Source organism: Euprymna scolopes, chromosome 19 (genome assembly GCF_053919585.1).
Source record: "Euprymna scolopes isolate OS-2025 chromosome 19, ASM5391958v1, whole genome shotgun sequence".
Taxonomy (NCBI): Eukaryota; Metazoa; Mollusca; class Cephalopoda; order Sepiida; family Sepiolidae; genus Euprymna; species Euprymna scolopes.
In genome coordinates this window covers 59,365,856-59,378,633 of record NC_136500.1, presented here as the reverse complement: position 1 = coordinate 59,378,633, position 12,778 = coordinate 59,365,856, and the positions used below count along the sequence as shown (strand labels likewise).

Below are 12,778 nucleotides of genomic sequence, written 5' to 3'. Positions count from 1 at the left end.
TATAATATTCTGCTTGTTCCTTTCTTAATTAGTTCATACTTTACGCTTTGGAAAAAGCCAAATAACTTTTAAAGGCTAAAATGTGAAAAAAAAAAAAAAAAAAATGCCAAATTCACTAATTTTCGCTTATAAAAGATCATCTGGCAACTCGGAACAAGAATAAATGACTGGCCACAGTTTGATGTAGCCTCGTTTTCACTTTCACATATCATTATGATAATATATGATAATTGTTGTAATGGTGTGAGAAAAGAACGCGTAGTAATTTCGAAGTGCATGGTTTTTAACCCCCTCCTCCCTCCGCAAAAAAAGTGGATGAAATTTTACATAATAAATGAACATTCAAATGAAGCAGGGCAAAGTAAATTAAAGTTTGTCTCTTACAATGTGACTTCATTATCAGTATTGAACTATGCAGCAGCAGCACAATATTACTTTCAGAGCATTTATTGGTATTTATTAATTTATCTCATTTGGGTTCTTCTTTATTTTAAATATAATGGACACCATTTCCATAGAAATGTTAATAAACTCATATTTGCTGCATGTTATTGGATTTTCATTCTAAAATATTTTTTGCACTATCCAGAAAAATATCAATTTAATCAAAACAAAATTGTTGATTAAATACATTTCATAACAACCATTTTTTACACACATCCATAAATTCTGTATCAATCTGTAAAGTAAATAACATTTGTAAATAATTCATTTTATTCTGTAGTATTTTTATCTAATATCTATTTTTACTTATCTTTTATGTAATTCCTATTAAATACGGAAATCTAAAATGAAAAGATATTTTTAACGCAAGAAGCTTTGGTATTTTTAAAAAATCCCTTTTTATTAAATAAGTTCGTCTACAATTAATGCTTTTGTCTTTGTTTATTTCTGTTTATTTGTGGAGTTTTCGACTAACTTTGCTAATAAATTATAAATGAAAAAGATTTTATTTCAACTGTAAAGAAAACTTTAATGTACACACAAAATCATTTAAAATAATCTTTCGTACGCCTTTTTTTTTCTCCACAACAGCTGTCATATAGTCATAATATTGTCTGTTTTATAATCTGGGAAATATCAGGGAAATAACTTAGTTAAATAATTTTTGAGGTATCGAACCTTTTAAGTAAAGATTTATTTATTTTATTTAAGATAAAGTGATATTGAAGTCATCCATTCTCCACATTTCAGTTGTTCCAGCCAACATTTTTTGTTACTTCAGTACAAGTGACAACACTTTTTATTAATTGAAAGTTGATTTTATTTTAATAGTTAAATAACATTAGAAACACATTTCCAACGATATATATCTCGCCATAAAATAATTTACTGTAAAAACGATAATTGGCAATTTATATTTGTTTGTATTACAAATAATAAAATAAAACTTTTCTATTGTGATATTTTTATTATTTAAATGTCTTTTTTGGATGGGATAATATATTTTAAATGGTTTATTTACAATTTCTTCTATAATTGGAATATTTTTATTTTCTTGCTTAAACTCTTTTTACACAGTTTATATGAAACTATTTTTAAAATACTTTATTTTATCTTTCTTATTAGTATAATAGTTTTCTAATGAACAGAAACATATAAAATTTGAATTTAGTAAACATAATAACGTATATAAATAGAGAATATTTGCGAATGAATCTCAGTGGACAAAAATGATGAGGTTTCTTTGTTGGATTGTACGGCAGATCAACCCTTTGAGTCATTTTATGCAGATTATCTTTGGATTTAGAGTTATTAATTCATGCTGTAGCTGACATACGAGTGATATGTTCTTTTTAAAGTTTTGATAAGATTCTTTTAACGGTATGGTTTTGTTTTGTTTTACGGTACATCATTTTTTGTAGTTATTTATAATAATTACTTTAAATTGCAGTTTATTACTAATCTATTCAATCTACTGCTCGGTGAAACCTCATAGGAAATATTTGGTGTCAAAAATCATGCAAAGTTTATTTGGACGGAATCGCCAAATTGGCTGACAGTTTTTACCTGTCATCAAGTAATAGCTCGAATAGGTCAATATGTATAAACGCAACTTTTGGAATATCAGTTTGTTCTTGCTAGATGTTTAACTTCAGGCAAGTCCTTAGCAAACAAATTAATAGATTTGTCAACCTTGAAAGAATGTAAGTTTACTAAAACTAAAATGCATTTCTATTCCATGAAAACTAAAATACTTTTAGCTATTGAATAAATTTAATAAGTGAAGGTTTTTATTACTGTGAACAGATTCGAAAAAGTTGTCATAAAAACAAATATATAACAAATAAATGTTATCAAAGGAAGGCAAGATAAGCTACTTTTCTACCTTACTGGATATGTTTTTATTTAATGTAACATGTTTATTCAGCTCGAAAAACATACAGTGTTTACCGATGTATGGGAAAATTAAACTTGGCACACGACTTTCTCTTTGACACGGTAAGTTTGGAAAAAGGAGTTAAAACTATAAAACCGGACAAAATACTGTTAGAAACACTCGCTCAATATATGTTACCGTGACATATATTCCATAGGTTTTTTTAACATTATTTTATCTTGGCCGCCATTTTCAATTTTCCAAATACATCGGTGAACACCATGTTTTTCGCGCTGATTAAACATGTTACATTCAATAAAGACACTAAAAACACATCCAATTAGGTAGAACAGTGATTTATCTTGCCTTTGATAACATTTATTTGTTATATATTTGGTTTTGACAACTTTTTTGTAATCTGTGTACAGTAATACAAACACAAATAAATTTGTTTACGAAGATTATTAGAAAATGCGGAAATTAGAACCGAACATCATGAATGAATATAAATTGCCTAAGAACAATTGATGTCGAAAAATGTTGTTTCACCTATAAATACACCTAAAGAGGAAAATCACATTGAAAAAAGTGCATTGACGGAATATAGAATATATAAAAAACATAAAAAATCGCATTAAATTACAAACAAGAGTAAAGAAAAACTTTCATAATAAATTTGTGGCCCTGAAAAGGGCCGTTTGAATATGAAGAGAGATAATAAATTTAAGCTCTCTCGCCTCGGATACGACGAGCCAATTGGATGTCCTTCGGCATGATGGTGACACGTTTGGCGTGGATGGCACACAAGTTGGTGTCTTCGAAAAGACCAACCAAGTAAGCTTCACTGGCCTCCTGAAGAGCCATCACAGAAGAACTCTGGAAACGGAGATCGGTCTTGAAGTCTTGGGCGATTTCACGAACCAAACGTTGGAAGGGAAGTTTCCTGATGAGAAGCTCAGTGGATTTTTGATAACGTCTGATCTCACGGAGAGCTACAGTACCGGGCCTGTAACGATGGGGTTTCTTCACTCCACCAGTGGCTGGAGCACTTTTACGCGCCGCTTTGGTAGCCAACTGTTTACGAGGAGCTTTACCTCCGGTGGATTTACGAGCGGTCTGCTTAGTACGAGCCATTATGAAACAATTACTACTTCAAATGATGAATTTCACCAGCAAGACCGTTACACCTTTTTATATGGGTTGTTATCAGCTGCTGCTGCTACTTTTCTTTGTTAGATGCGCGCAAAATGTTCAAATATTTCCCTTTATTCTCATTGGTAATAAGGAATCACGTGGGGTGCTTTCAACTAGGTCCGCCGGATTTTGTGCGGAGACCTATATATAGTGAATTTGATTTGTTGTCCGCCGTACATTAGTATTTTCGTACTACTACTTCAATTGACAACAAGATGTCTGGTCGTGGAAAGGGAGGAAAAGGTTTAGGAAAAGGAGGCGCTAAGCGTCATCGTAAAGTACTTCGTGATAACATCCAGGGTATCACGAAACCCGCTATCCGTCGTCTTGCCCGTCGAGGTGGTGTGAAACGTATCTCTGGTCTGATCTACGAAGAAACTCGTGGTGTCCTGAAAGTTTTCCTTGAAAATGTCATCCGTGATGCCGTCACCTACACCGAACACGCCAAGAGGAAGACTGTCACCGCCATGGATGTCGTCTATGCTCTGAAGAGACAAGGAAGAACCCTTTACGGATTCGGAGGTTAAACCATTATTTGACCCAAGACAAAACGAACCAAACCAAACGGCCCTTTTCAGGGCCACCAACTTTTTCCGAAAAGTATTTTTCCAAATCTAACTTTTATGCGTTTATCTTTTCATAACGTCTAATTTGATGGGTTTTTTAAAACCCTTTTTTCATTATTCTGTATAATTCGCTTTTTTATTTTTATTTTTTTTTCATTGCAGACATGAATAATTAGCTATTCTGTTTAAAAACTTCAGACTTAAAAATAATTTTCCAATTATAACAAAAGTATTAATCCCCATGTACTAACTTTCAATATTTATAATTCTGTCTTAAGCAAATATGGTATCCAGGTTTTGAAATTATTTATGTCACTCAAAAAGAAAAAAAATCCTATAATTTTAAATAACATTGTTTTTAGGCAAGAATTTTAGTTAAATTATCTGGGGAAATATTCAAAATAAAGTGGGGAAATTTTATCAGTTCTCAAAGATAATGACTGGAATTTAAAAAAAAAGAAAGTGATGATAATAAAATTGCATATATTTCTTCTTTATATCTAATCGATTCATGTGTTTTGATCATCGTTGGTGTCTTTTAATCAGGTGGTAATTCAATTAAGTAAATTCATTTTTAACTAAAAGCATATTTAGGTGGTTATATTGATGGGGTTTGACTCACGTGACAAGTGAATTCTACAGATTTCATTTTAATAAACACTTACAAAACCAAACGTTCTCTATTATAACTGCCCAACTCATAATAATTCCGAGTAGCAATATTATTTTAATAAACATTTCAGTTTATTTGATAAATAAATGTTTGGAAAAAACAATTGAACAGTAGTGATAGAAATCCATCCATTAGATGCAGCCATCTTGTTTTCGCTCCAACTTATCAACAAGGCAATACTTATGTTTTAAATACAGATACTTTAAAATAAGTTACAACATCAAAATCCTATTCAGGTAAGGAGAAAATTTATCTTGCCTTTGGTTACATTTTGTTTTTTTGTTTCTTACTATTTTTTCGTTTCTGTTAAATAAATGCCCTTTTTTTTAATCAATATATGTCCTCAAAATTTAACAAAATACTGGTAGAGAAGCACTCAGTAAATGTCAATGTGACAATATGGATCTGAGATTTGTGCACATTTTGAAATTGTTCACTTCTGGAAAATACTTTTACAAATAAAATCGGTACTTTATTGAGAAAGATGCGAAATATGTCAGTTGAAAAACTAATTTACGGACATTTTTATTGCTAAAATTCGACTAGAAACTTTTCCGTCATTTTTTTTTTTTTGTTTTTTGTTTTAATGTAAACTAACATTTTCAACATAAGTTTTCCTATTTCGAACTGTAATATTTTGCATATATCTCAATATAAATAAGCACCCGACAATTTTTAAAGATCGTTAAAAAATATTTGACGGCTTATTATACAAGACCCAAGAGTTATGTCCCTTTGTTTAATATAGTAATAGTGAAGTTATTGTTTTGTAATAAAACAGGTTTATTAACGGGAGATAACTAACAACTCAATTTGGTAAATTTTCTTTCAGTAATTATTTTTTAACCGATTATTTTTCGTAATTTTGGAGAGTTTCTTTCTAAATAAATATGTAGTAAACTGCAAATTTTAAAAACAAGCTATTAAAAACTCATGTCGAAATATTTGCAAGCAAAGTCAAAAAAGAATTACTACATATCCTTACATTTTGCTACAAAAATGGCGGGAAATTGTGCCTTGAAATGATTTTCCTGATTCTCGAAAACGGAATTAATATATATATTCTCTCTCAAATCGAAATCGAAAGATTCTAATAAACAAATACGCAGCAGATTTCATAGAAAATAACCCCGAACAAAATTAATAAGGTAAATAAAAAAACAAAAACAAAATAAAATGAATAAATTCTATTGAAATAAAAATAAAATGATTTTTCTGTGACCCCTGTGTGTATGACACAGAGCACATGTACGTCTGTGTGCATATATTAGTAATACAATATTACATAGGATGATGCAGAAGTATAGGCAACATGACGTCCGCAGCAAACTATCAAAAACATTTTTTTTTTAAGTCAAGTATTGTAACCCCATTTGGCTTTGTTTTACAATCCAGATACAAAAACGTTGCCAGAAAACAAATATATAACAAATAAATGTTAGAAAATGTAAGATAAGTTCGTTTTCTCTATAACTGGATAAGATTTCAATATTGTTTTTAATGTAAAATGTTTATTCTGTTCGAAAAGCAAGCATTGAACGCTACCGATGAACATGAAAAAAATGGCGCGATGTCTTTGAAGACTCGACAAAAACTTCAAAATAAGAAATAAAAGAATGGGGATTTGTTTTACAATACACGTGGTACGAAAAAATTTCAAATAACAAATGTTATTAAAGACAAGTTACTCTTCTACCTATCTGATAAAGTTTTTGTGGCTTTACTCACTTTAAAACGTTTATGCGGTTCGAAAAACTGTCTAGATTCAGGTGAACACAAGAAAAACTTGCAGCGAATGTTTGAAATTTCGACGATGAGTTAAAGATTAATCGATTTATTTGGACAAAAACTAAGTTTTTTCTGTCGATTTTACAAGGGGTGTAATCTTTTAAATGCTGTTTCGATTCTATATGATATGCAAGAACTGAACTCCGAAATTAAGATTTGAAGTTCGGATAGACAATAGAGAAAATTCAAAGATATTCGCACATTAGAAGAAACGATTAATTTAGAATGAGTAGAATTTATCTTTTAAAAACTTTTAATGTTGGTTACTTGCTTGGTTGGCATTGATTACGTATTAGCTCTATTTTTTCTTTAATTATTTAAAAGCTTACTTTTTAAAAATTTCAGACGTTAAATGAATGCCCGTTAAAATCCAAAACAAAAATATTTCAGTTAATATTTAAGTGCATATTATAATGCGATTGTTTTTTTTGTTTTTTTTTTTTAATGTGATTGTACGGATAACGAATAAGAAAGCTGGAAAAAATTTATAAATTCAAATAAAAACAATACAGGAAATGCAGGTTTGTATTACTGTACACATAGATTCGAAAAAGTTGTCAAAAAACAAATAAATGTTATCAAAGGGAAGCTTAGTTGGGTTTGTATTACTGTACACATAGATTCGAAAAAGTTGTCAAAAAAACAAATATATAACAAATAAATGTTATCAAAGGCAAGATAAGTTACTTTTCTACCAAAGTGGATATATTTTTCGTGTTTTTATTCAATGTAACATGTTTATTCAGCTCGAAAACCATACAGTGTTTACCGATGTATTGGAACATTCAAGATGGCGTCTTATTCTCTCTTTAACACGGTAAGTGTGGGAAAAGATGTTATAAATAAAAAACGGGATAAAATACTGTTAAAAACTCGCTCAATGTTACCGTGACATATATTCGGCGGGTTTTTAATAGTATTTTGCCTAGTTTTTTATTTATAACACCTTTTCCCAAACTTACCGTGTTAAAGAGAGTGTGAGACGCCATCTTGAATTTTCGAATACATCGGTAAACACTGTATATTTTTCGAGCTGAATAAATATGTTACATTGAATAAAAACACAAAAAATACATCCAGTTTGGCAGAAAAGTAACTTATCTTGCCTTTGATAACATTTATTTGTTATATATTTGTTTTTTGACAACTTTTTCGAATCTATGTGTACAGTAATACAAACCCGCTTTTTTGTGTTTTTATTCAATGTAACACGTTTATTCAGCTCGAAAAACATGCAGTGTTTACCGATGTATTGGAAAATTCAAGATGGCGTCTGACTCTCTCTTTAACACGGTAAGTTTGGGAAAAGGTGTTATAAAAAATAAACTAGACAAAACACTATTAAAAACCCACCGAATATATGTCAACTTATGTCACGGTAACATATATTGAGCGAATTTCTAACAGTATTTTATCTAATTTATTATTTATAACACCTTTTCCCGAACTTACCGTGTTAAAGAGAGAGTTGGACGCCATTTTGAATTTTCCAATACATCGGTAAATACTGTATGTTTTTCGAGCTGAATAAACATGCTACATTGAATAAAAACACGAAAATTATTTCCAGTTTAGTAGAAAAGTAACTTATCTTGTCTTTGATAACATTTATTTGTTATATATTTGTATTTTTGACAACTTTTCCGAATCTTTGTGTACAGTAATAGAAACCCGGAAATGCTAACATTTATATTAAGATTGACTTAAATTTACAAGTTCACAAATAAAAAAAATACAAATATAATTTAAGACTTTCTTTCCCTAATCGTGAACAAATATAAGTAATATTTACGCCATAGAAAGAGATGGGAATATTTATGAAATCTAAACTGTGAATAATCGCATTAAAATATAGAAAGTGAAGAAACATTCGTGAAAAAATGTGTGGCCCTGAAAAGGGCCGTTTTGGGAATGTGTTTTCTTTGGAAGGAAACGCTTTTTACTTGGCGCTGGTGTATTTGGTGACAGCTTTGGTTCCCTCAGAGACAGCATGTTTAGCCAACTCACCAGGGAGAAGGAGACGGACAGCGGTCTGGACCTCACGGCTGCTAAGTGTTCTTTTCTTGCTGTAATGGGACAGACGACTGGCTTCATTAGCGATTCTCTCAAAAAGATCGTTAACAAAACTGTTCATAATAGACATGGCTTTGCTAGAAATTCCAGTGTCAGGATGAACTTGTTTCATTACTTTGTAAATGTAGATGGAATAACTTTCCTTCCTCTTCTTTCTCTTTTTCTTGCCATCACGAGCAGGTTTAGCCTTACCGGCTTTCTTAGCGCCTTTCTTGCTAACTTCAGTGGGGGGAGCCATTTCGACGATACACGAATGTGAAGGCAACTTTATTCTCTTCCCTTTTTATACGAAACACGCTGGCTCCCAGCAACAATCACAATTTTCTCTCTCAAATCTCTCGTATTTGATTGGTCAGAAACTAGCAACAAAAACTACACAACTTGTGAAAGCACTTAAAACAGACAAAAAAAAGAAAGCGGTTGTGTTGAAAGCGGCGGTAAAATAATCAGCAGTCAGTTGGCCGGAGCCGATCTGCGCGTATTTAACGCAAGTTGCGTGCGTTTTGTAAAGTAAATCGTTTTGAGTTTTTGAAACAGCAAACACAAACCTAAAAATGTCTGGTCGTGGTAAAGGAGGTAAAGCCAAGGGAAAGAGCAAGACTCGTTCATCCCGTGCCGGACTTCAATTCCCCGTTGGTCGTATCCATCGTCTCCTCCGCAAGGGTAACTATTCGGAGAGAATTGGTGCCGGTGCACCCGTCTATTTGGCTGCCGTCATGGAATATTTGGCCGCTGAGGTTCTCGAGTTGGCTGGAAATGCTGCGAGAGACAACAAGAAATCCAGAATCATCCCCCGTCACTTGCAATTGGCCATCCGTAATGACGAAGAATTAAACAAATTCTTGGCCGGAGTGACCATTGCCCAGGGCGGTGTCCTTCCCAACATCCAAGCTGTACTTCTTCCCAAGAAGACCCAGAAAGCTGCCAAGTAAATTCTCTTATTCCCTTGACACAACACAAACGGCCCTTTTCAGGGCCACTCACATTTTCCCGAAATGTTTTTTGTCAATCTTACTTAATGCGATTTTTTTCTTTCTGACTTTTGTGATTATTTATAAACTATTGTTTTTTTTTTTTTGCGTTCATTATTTAACGCTCTTTCAGTAGATTTAATATAAAATTTAGCCCCATCATTTGAATTTCGTTTGAAGTAAATTGAAATGTCTTGTCATACGACATGCGGTTAAAGTCAGTCGCCATCTTGTTTTGATTTCGCTTATTCTGTCTAAAGAGATTTTTTGTTGGGTTTCTCCATAACCTACTTGCATTAACTGCTCCCAATGGCAAACGTGAAACTACAGACTTTTAATCGACATCATATTTATAATATAATTATAAATGGTCATTTCGGGCCAGCCACATTTTCTCGAAATGTTTTTCGTGAATCTTACTTAATGCGATTTTTTATTTCTGACCTTTGTGATTCTTTATAAAATATTACTTTTCTTTTTTTTTTGCATTCATTGTTTTACGCACCTTCAGAAATTTTAATATAAAATTTGGGTTTGTATTACTGTACACAAAGATTCGAAAAAGTTGTCAAAAAACAAATATATGTTATCAAAAGCAAGATAAGTTACTTTTCTACCAAACTGGATATATTTTTCGTGTTTTTATTCAATGTAACATGTTTATTCAGCTCGAAAAACATACAGTGTTTACCGATGTATTGGAAAATTCAAGATGGCGTCTGATTCTCTCTTTAACACGGTAAGTTTGGGAAACCCCGCCGAATATATATGTCAACCTATGTCACGGTAACATATATTGAGCGAGTTTTTAACACTATTTTATCTGGGTTTTTATTTATAACACCTTTTCCCAAACTTACCGTGTTAAAGAGAGAATCAGACGCCATCCTGTAATTTTCCAATACATCGGTAAACACTATGTTTTTCGAGCTGAATAAATATGTTACATTGAATAAAAACACGAAAAATATATCCACTTTGGTAGAAAAGTAACTTATCTTGCCTTTGATAACATTTATTTGTTATATATTTGTTTTTTTGACAACTTTTTCGAATCTATGTGTACAGTAATACAAACCCGTCAGTCGCCATCGCCATCTTGTTTTGATTTCGTTTATTCTGTCTAAAGAGATTTTTGTTGTGTTTCTCCATAACGCGCTTGCATTAACTGTTTCCAATGGCAAACACGAAAATACAGACTTTTAATCGACATATTTATAATATAATTATAAATGGTCATTTCGATTTCTTTTTAACTTAAAATAGATCCAGAAGTTGAATGATAAACCAATTGATTAATCGGAAAAAGTTCGTGAACAAATAACAGCGTTGCAAATAATTTAGTAGGGAATCAATTATTATTTTTTTTTTTTTTAACAAACAAACCAATGAGGTTAACCTTTATGGAGATGGTCCCAATGTCCGCCTCGTTCTGAGTTCGGGGAGAGGCCGTCTGACGTTTAGGCAGAAAATTACCCCTCCATAAAATAAAGTGCACAGTTGTTAACTTAAAAAAACCCGTTCCAATAATTAGAATTTTTATTTTATTTTAAACACTTCAAATAATTAGAATTAAAAAAAAAAAATAAACAGTTAAAATAATTAGAATTTTACACAAAGTAAACAGTTAAAATAATTAGAATTTTTGATAATTACACAGTTCAAATAATTAGAATATATAAAAAAAAATAAACAGTTCAAATAATTAGAATTTTTGATAATTCAACAGTTTAAATAATTGGAATTTTACAAAATAGACAGTTCAAATAATTAGAATTTTTGATAATTCAACAGTTCAAATAATTGGAATTTTACAAAATAGACAGTTCAAATAATTAGAATTAAATAAAAAGCAAAAAAAAAAAAAAAAAAAAAAACAGTCCACATGATTAGAATAGTTCCACGTGGTTAGTTAACCCTGTAAAATTCTGCGGTTAGGGTAATTTTCTGCCTCGACACCGCCTACGTCAGACGGCCTCTCCCCGAACTCAGAACGAGGCAAACGTCGGGACCATATCTCCGTAAAGGATAACCCAAAAAACAAATAAATTTCATCAAAGGCGAGATAAGTTACTTTTCTACCTAAGTGGATAATTTTCTAATGTTTTATTTTATTTTATTTCATGTAACATGTTTATTCAGCTCGAAAAACATACAGTGTTTACCGATGTATTGGAAAATTTAAAATGGCGCCCGACTCTCTCTTTGACACGATAAGTTTGGGAAAAGGAGTTAAAAATAAAAATAAACTACACAAAATACTATTAGAAACTCGCTCGATATATGTTAACATGACATAGGCTGATATATTTTTGGTGAGTTTATAACAGTATTTTGTATATAATTTTATTTTTAACTCTTTTTCCCAAACTTATCGAATCAAAGAGGGAGTCGGTCGCCATTTTCAATTTTCCAATACATCATAAACACTGTATGTTTTACGAGCTGAACAAACATGTTACATTAAATAAAAACCGCTACTTAGGTAGAAAAGTAACTTATCTTGACTTTGATAACATTTCCTTATTTAGTTCTCATGAGAGATCATGCGACAGCAAGTTTTGCTTTAGGTTACTACTGTCTCAGGTTGAATAATTAATACAAGGGAGATCGGACTTCACATGTAATCATTCTTACTTGAGATCAAGTGACATTAAAATCATCACTCTCCACCTTTTAGTTGTTATTATTTTGCATGTATGATCAAGTGGCAACAAGCCAACATCATCCTATAATTTGCAGTCAATCGTTGTTACTTCAGTTTAAGTGCAAAATCTCCCCACTGACTAGAACTCTGAAATGTCATTGACTGAAAGCTGTTTATTTCAATAATTAAATAACATTTTCGACGACATATATATCTGGTCATAAAATAATTTATTCTAATAAAAATGATTTGAATTCCTGGAAAAAGGGCATTTTATCTAAAATGTTACATGTGATTTAAGAACAATTTAAAAACTACTTTAAAATTAGAGTTCCAGCGAGAGGAAGTATTCATGAAACTTTTACTGTCTCAATTTTAATTTTAATACAAGGGAGATAACTTAGTTAAATTAATTCAGAGTTATTGAACTTCACATGTTACATTATCTGTAATCATTTTTTATTTGAGGTCGTGTGACATTAAAATCATCATTCTCCATATTTCAGTTGTTTGGAATTATTTATGTTGCATATTTGATCAAGTGGA

At 31.3% G+C, this 12,778-nt stretch overlaps 3 protein-coding genes and 1 pseudogene across 4 annotated transcripts; 2 read left to right on the top strand and 2 right to left on the bottom strand.

Moving 5' to 3' along the window:
• Positions 1-2,786: 2,786 nt before the first annotated feature.
• Positions 2,787-3,485, bottom strand: LOC145303614 (histone H3). Its single transcript, XM_080145179.1, has one exon. It carries the CDS (start codon positions 3,452-3,454, stop codon positions 3,044-3,046), a length of 411 nt encoding a protein of 136 aa, XP_080001305.1. The 5' UTR covers positions 3,455-3,485; the 3' UTR covers positions 2,787-3,043.
• A 116-nt stretch (positions 3,486-3,601) lies between these two features.
• On the top strand, positions 3,602-4,577 carry LOC145303615 (histone H4). Its single transcript, XM_080145180.1, has one exon. It carries the CDS (start codon positions 3,730-3,732, stop codon positions 4,039-4,041), a length of 312 nt encoding a protein of 103 aa, XP_080001306.1. The 5' UTR covers positions 3,602-3,729; the 3' UTR covers positions 4,042-4,577.
• A 3,880-nt stretch (positions 4,578-8,457) lies between these two features.
• LOC145303613 (histone H2B, gonadal pseudogene) lies at positions 8,458-9,001 on the bottom strand (annotated as a pseudogene). Its single transcript, XR_013873749.1, has one exon. The product of XR_013873749.1 is annotated as a histone H2B, gonadal pseudogene (transcript).
• On the top strand, positions 8,967-10,059 carry LOC145303612 (histone H2A-like). Its single transcript, XM_080145177.1, has one exon. It carries the CDS (start codon positions 9,169-9,171, stop codon positions 9,544-9,546), a length of 378 nt encoding a protein of 125 aa, XP_080001303.1. The 5' UTR covers positions 8,967-9,168; the 3' UTR covers positions 9,547-10,059.
• The last annotated feature ends 2,719 nt before the right edge of the window (positions 10,060-12,778 follow it).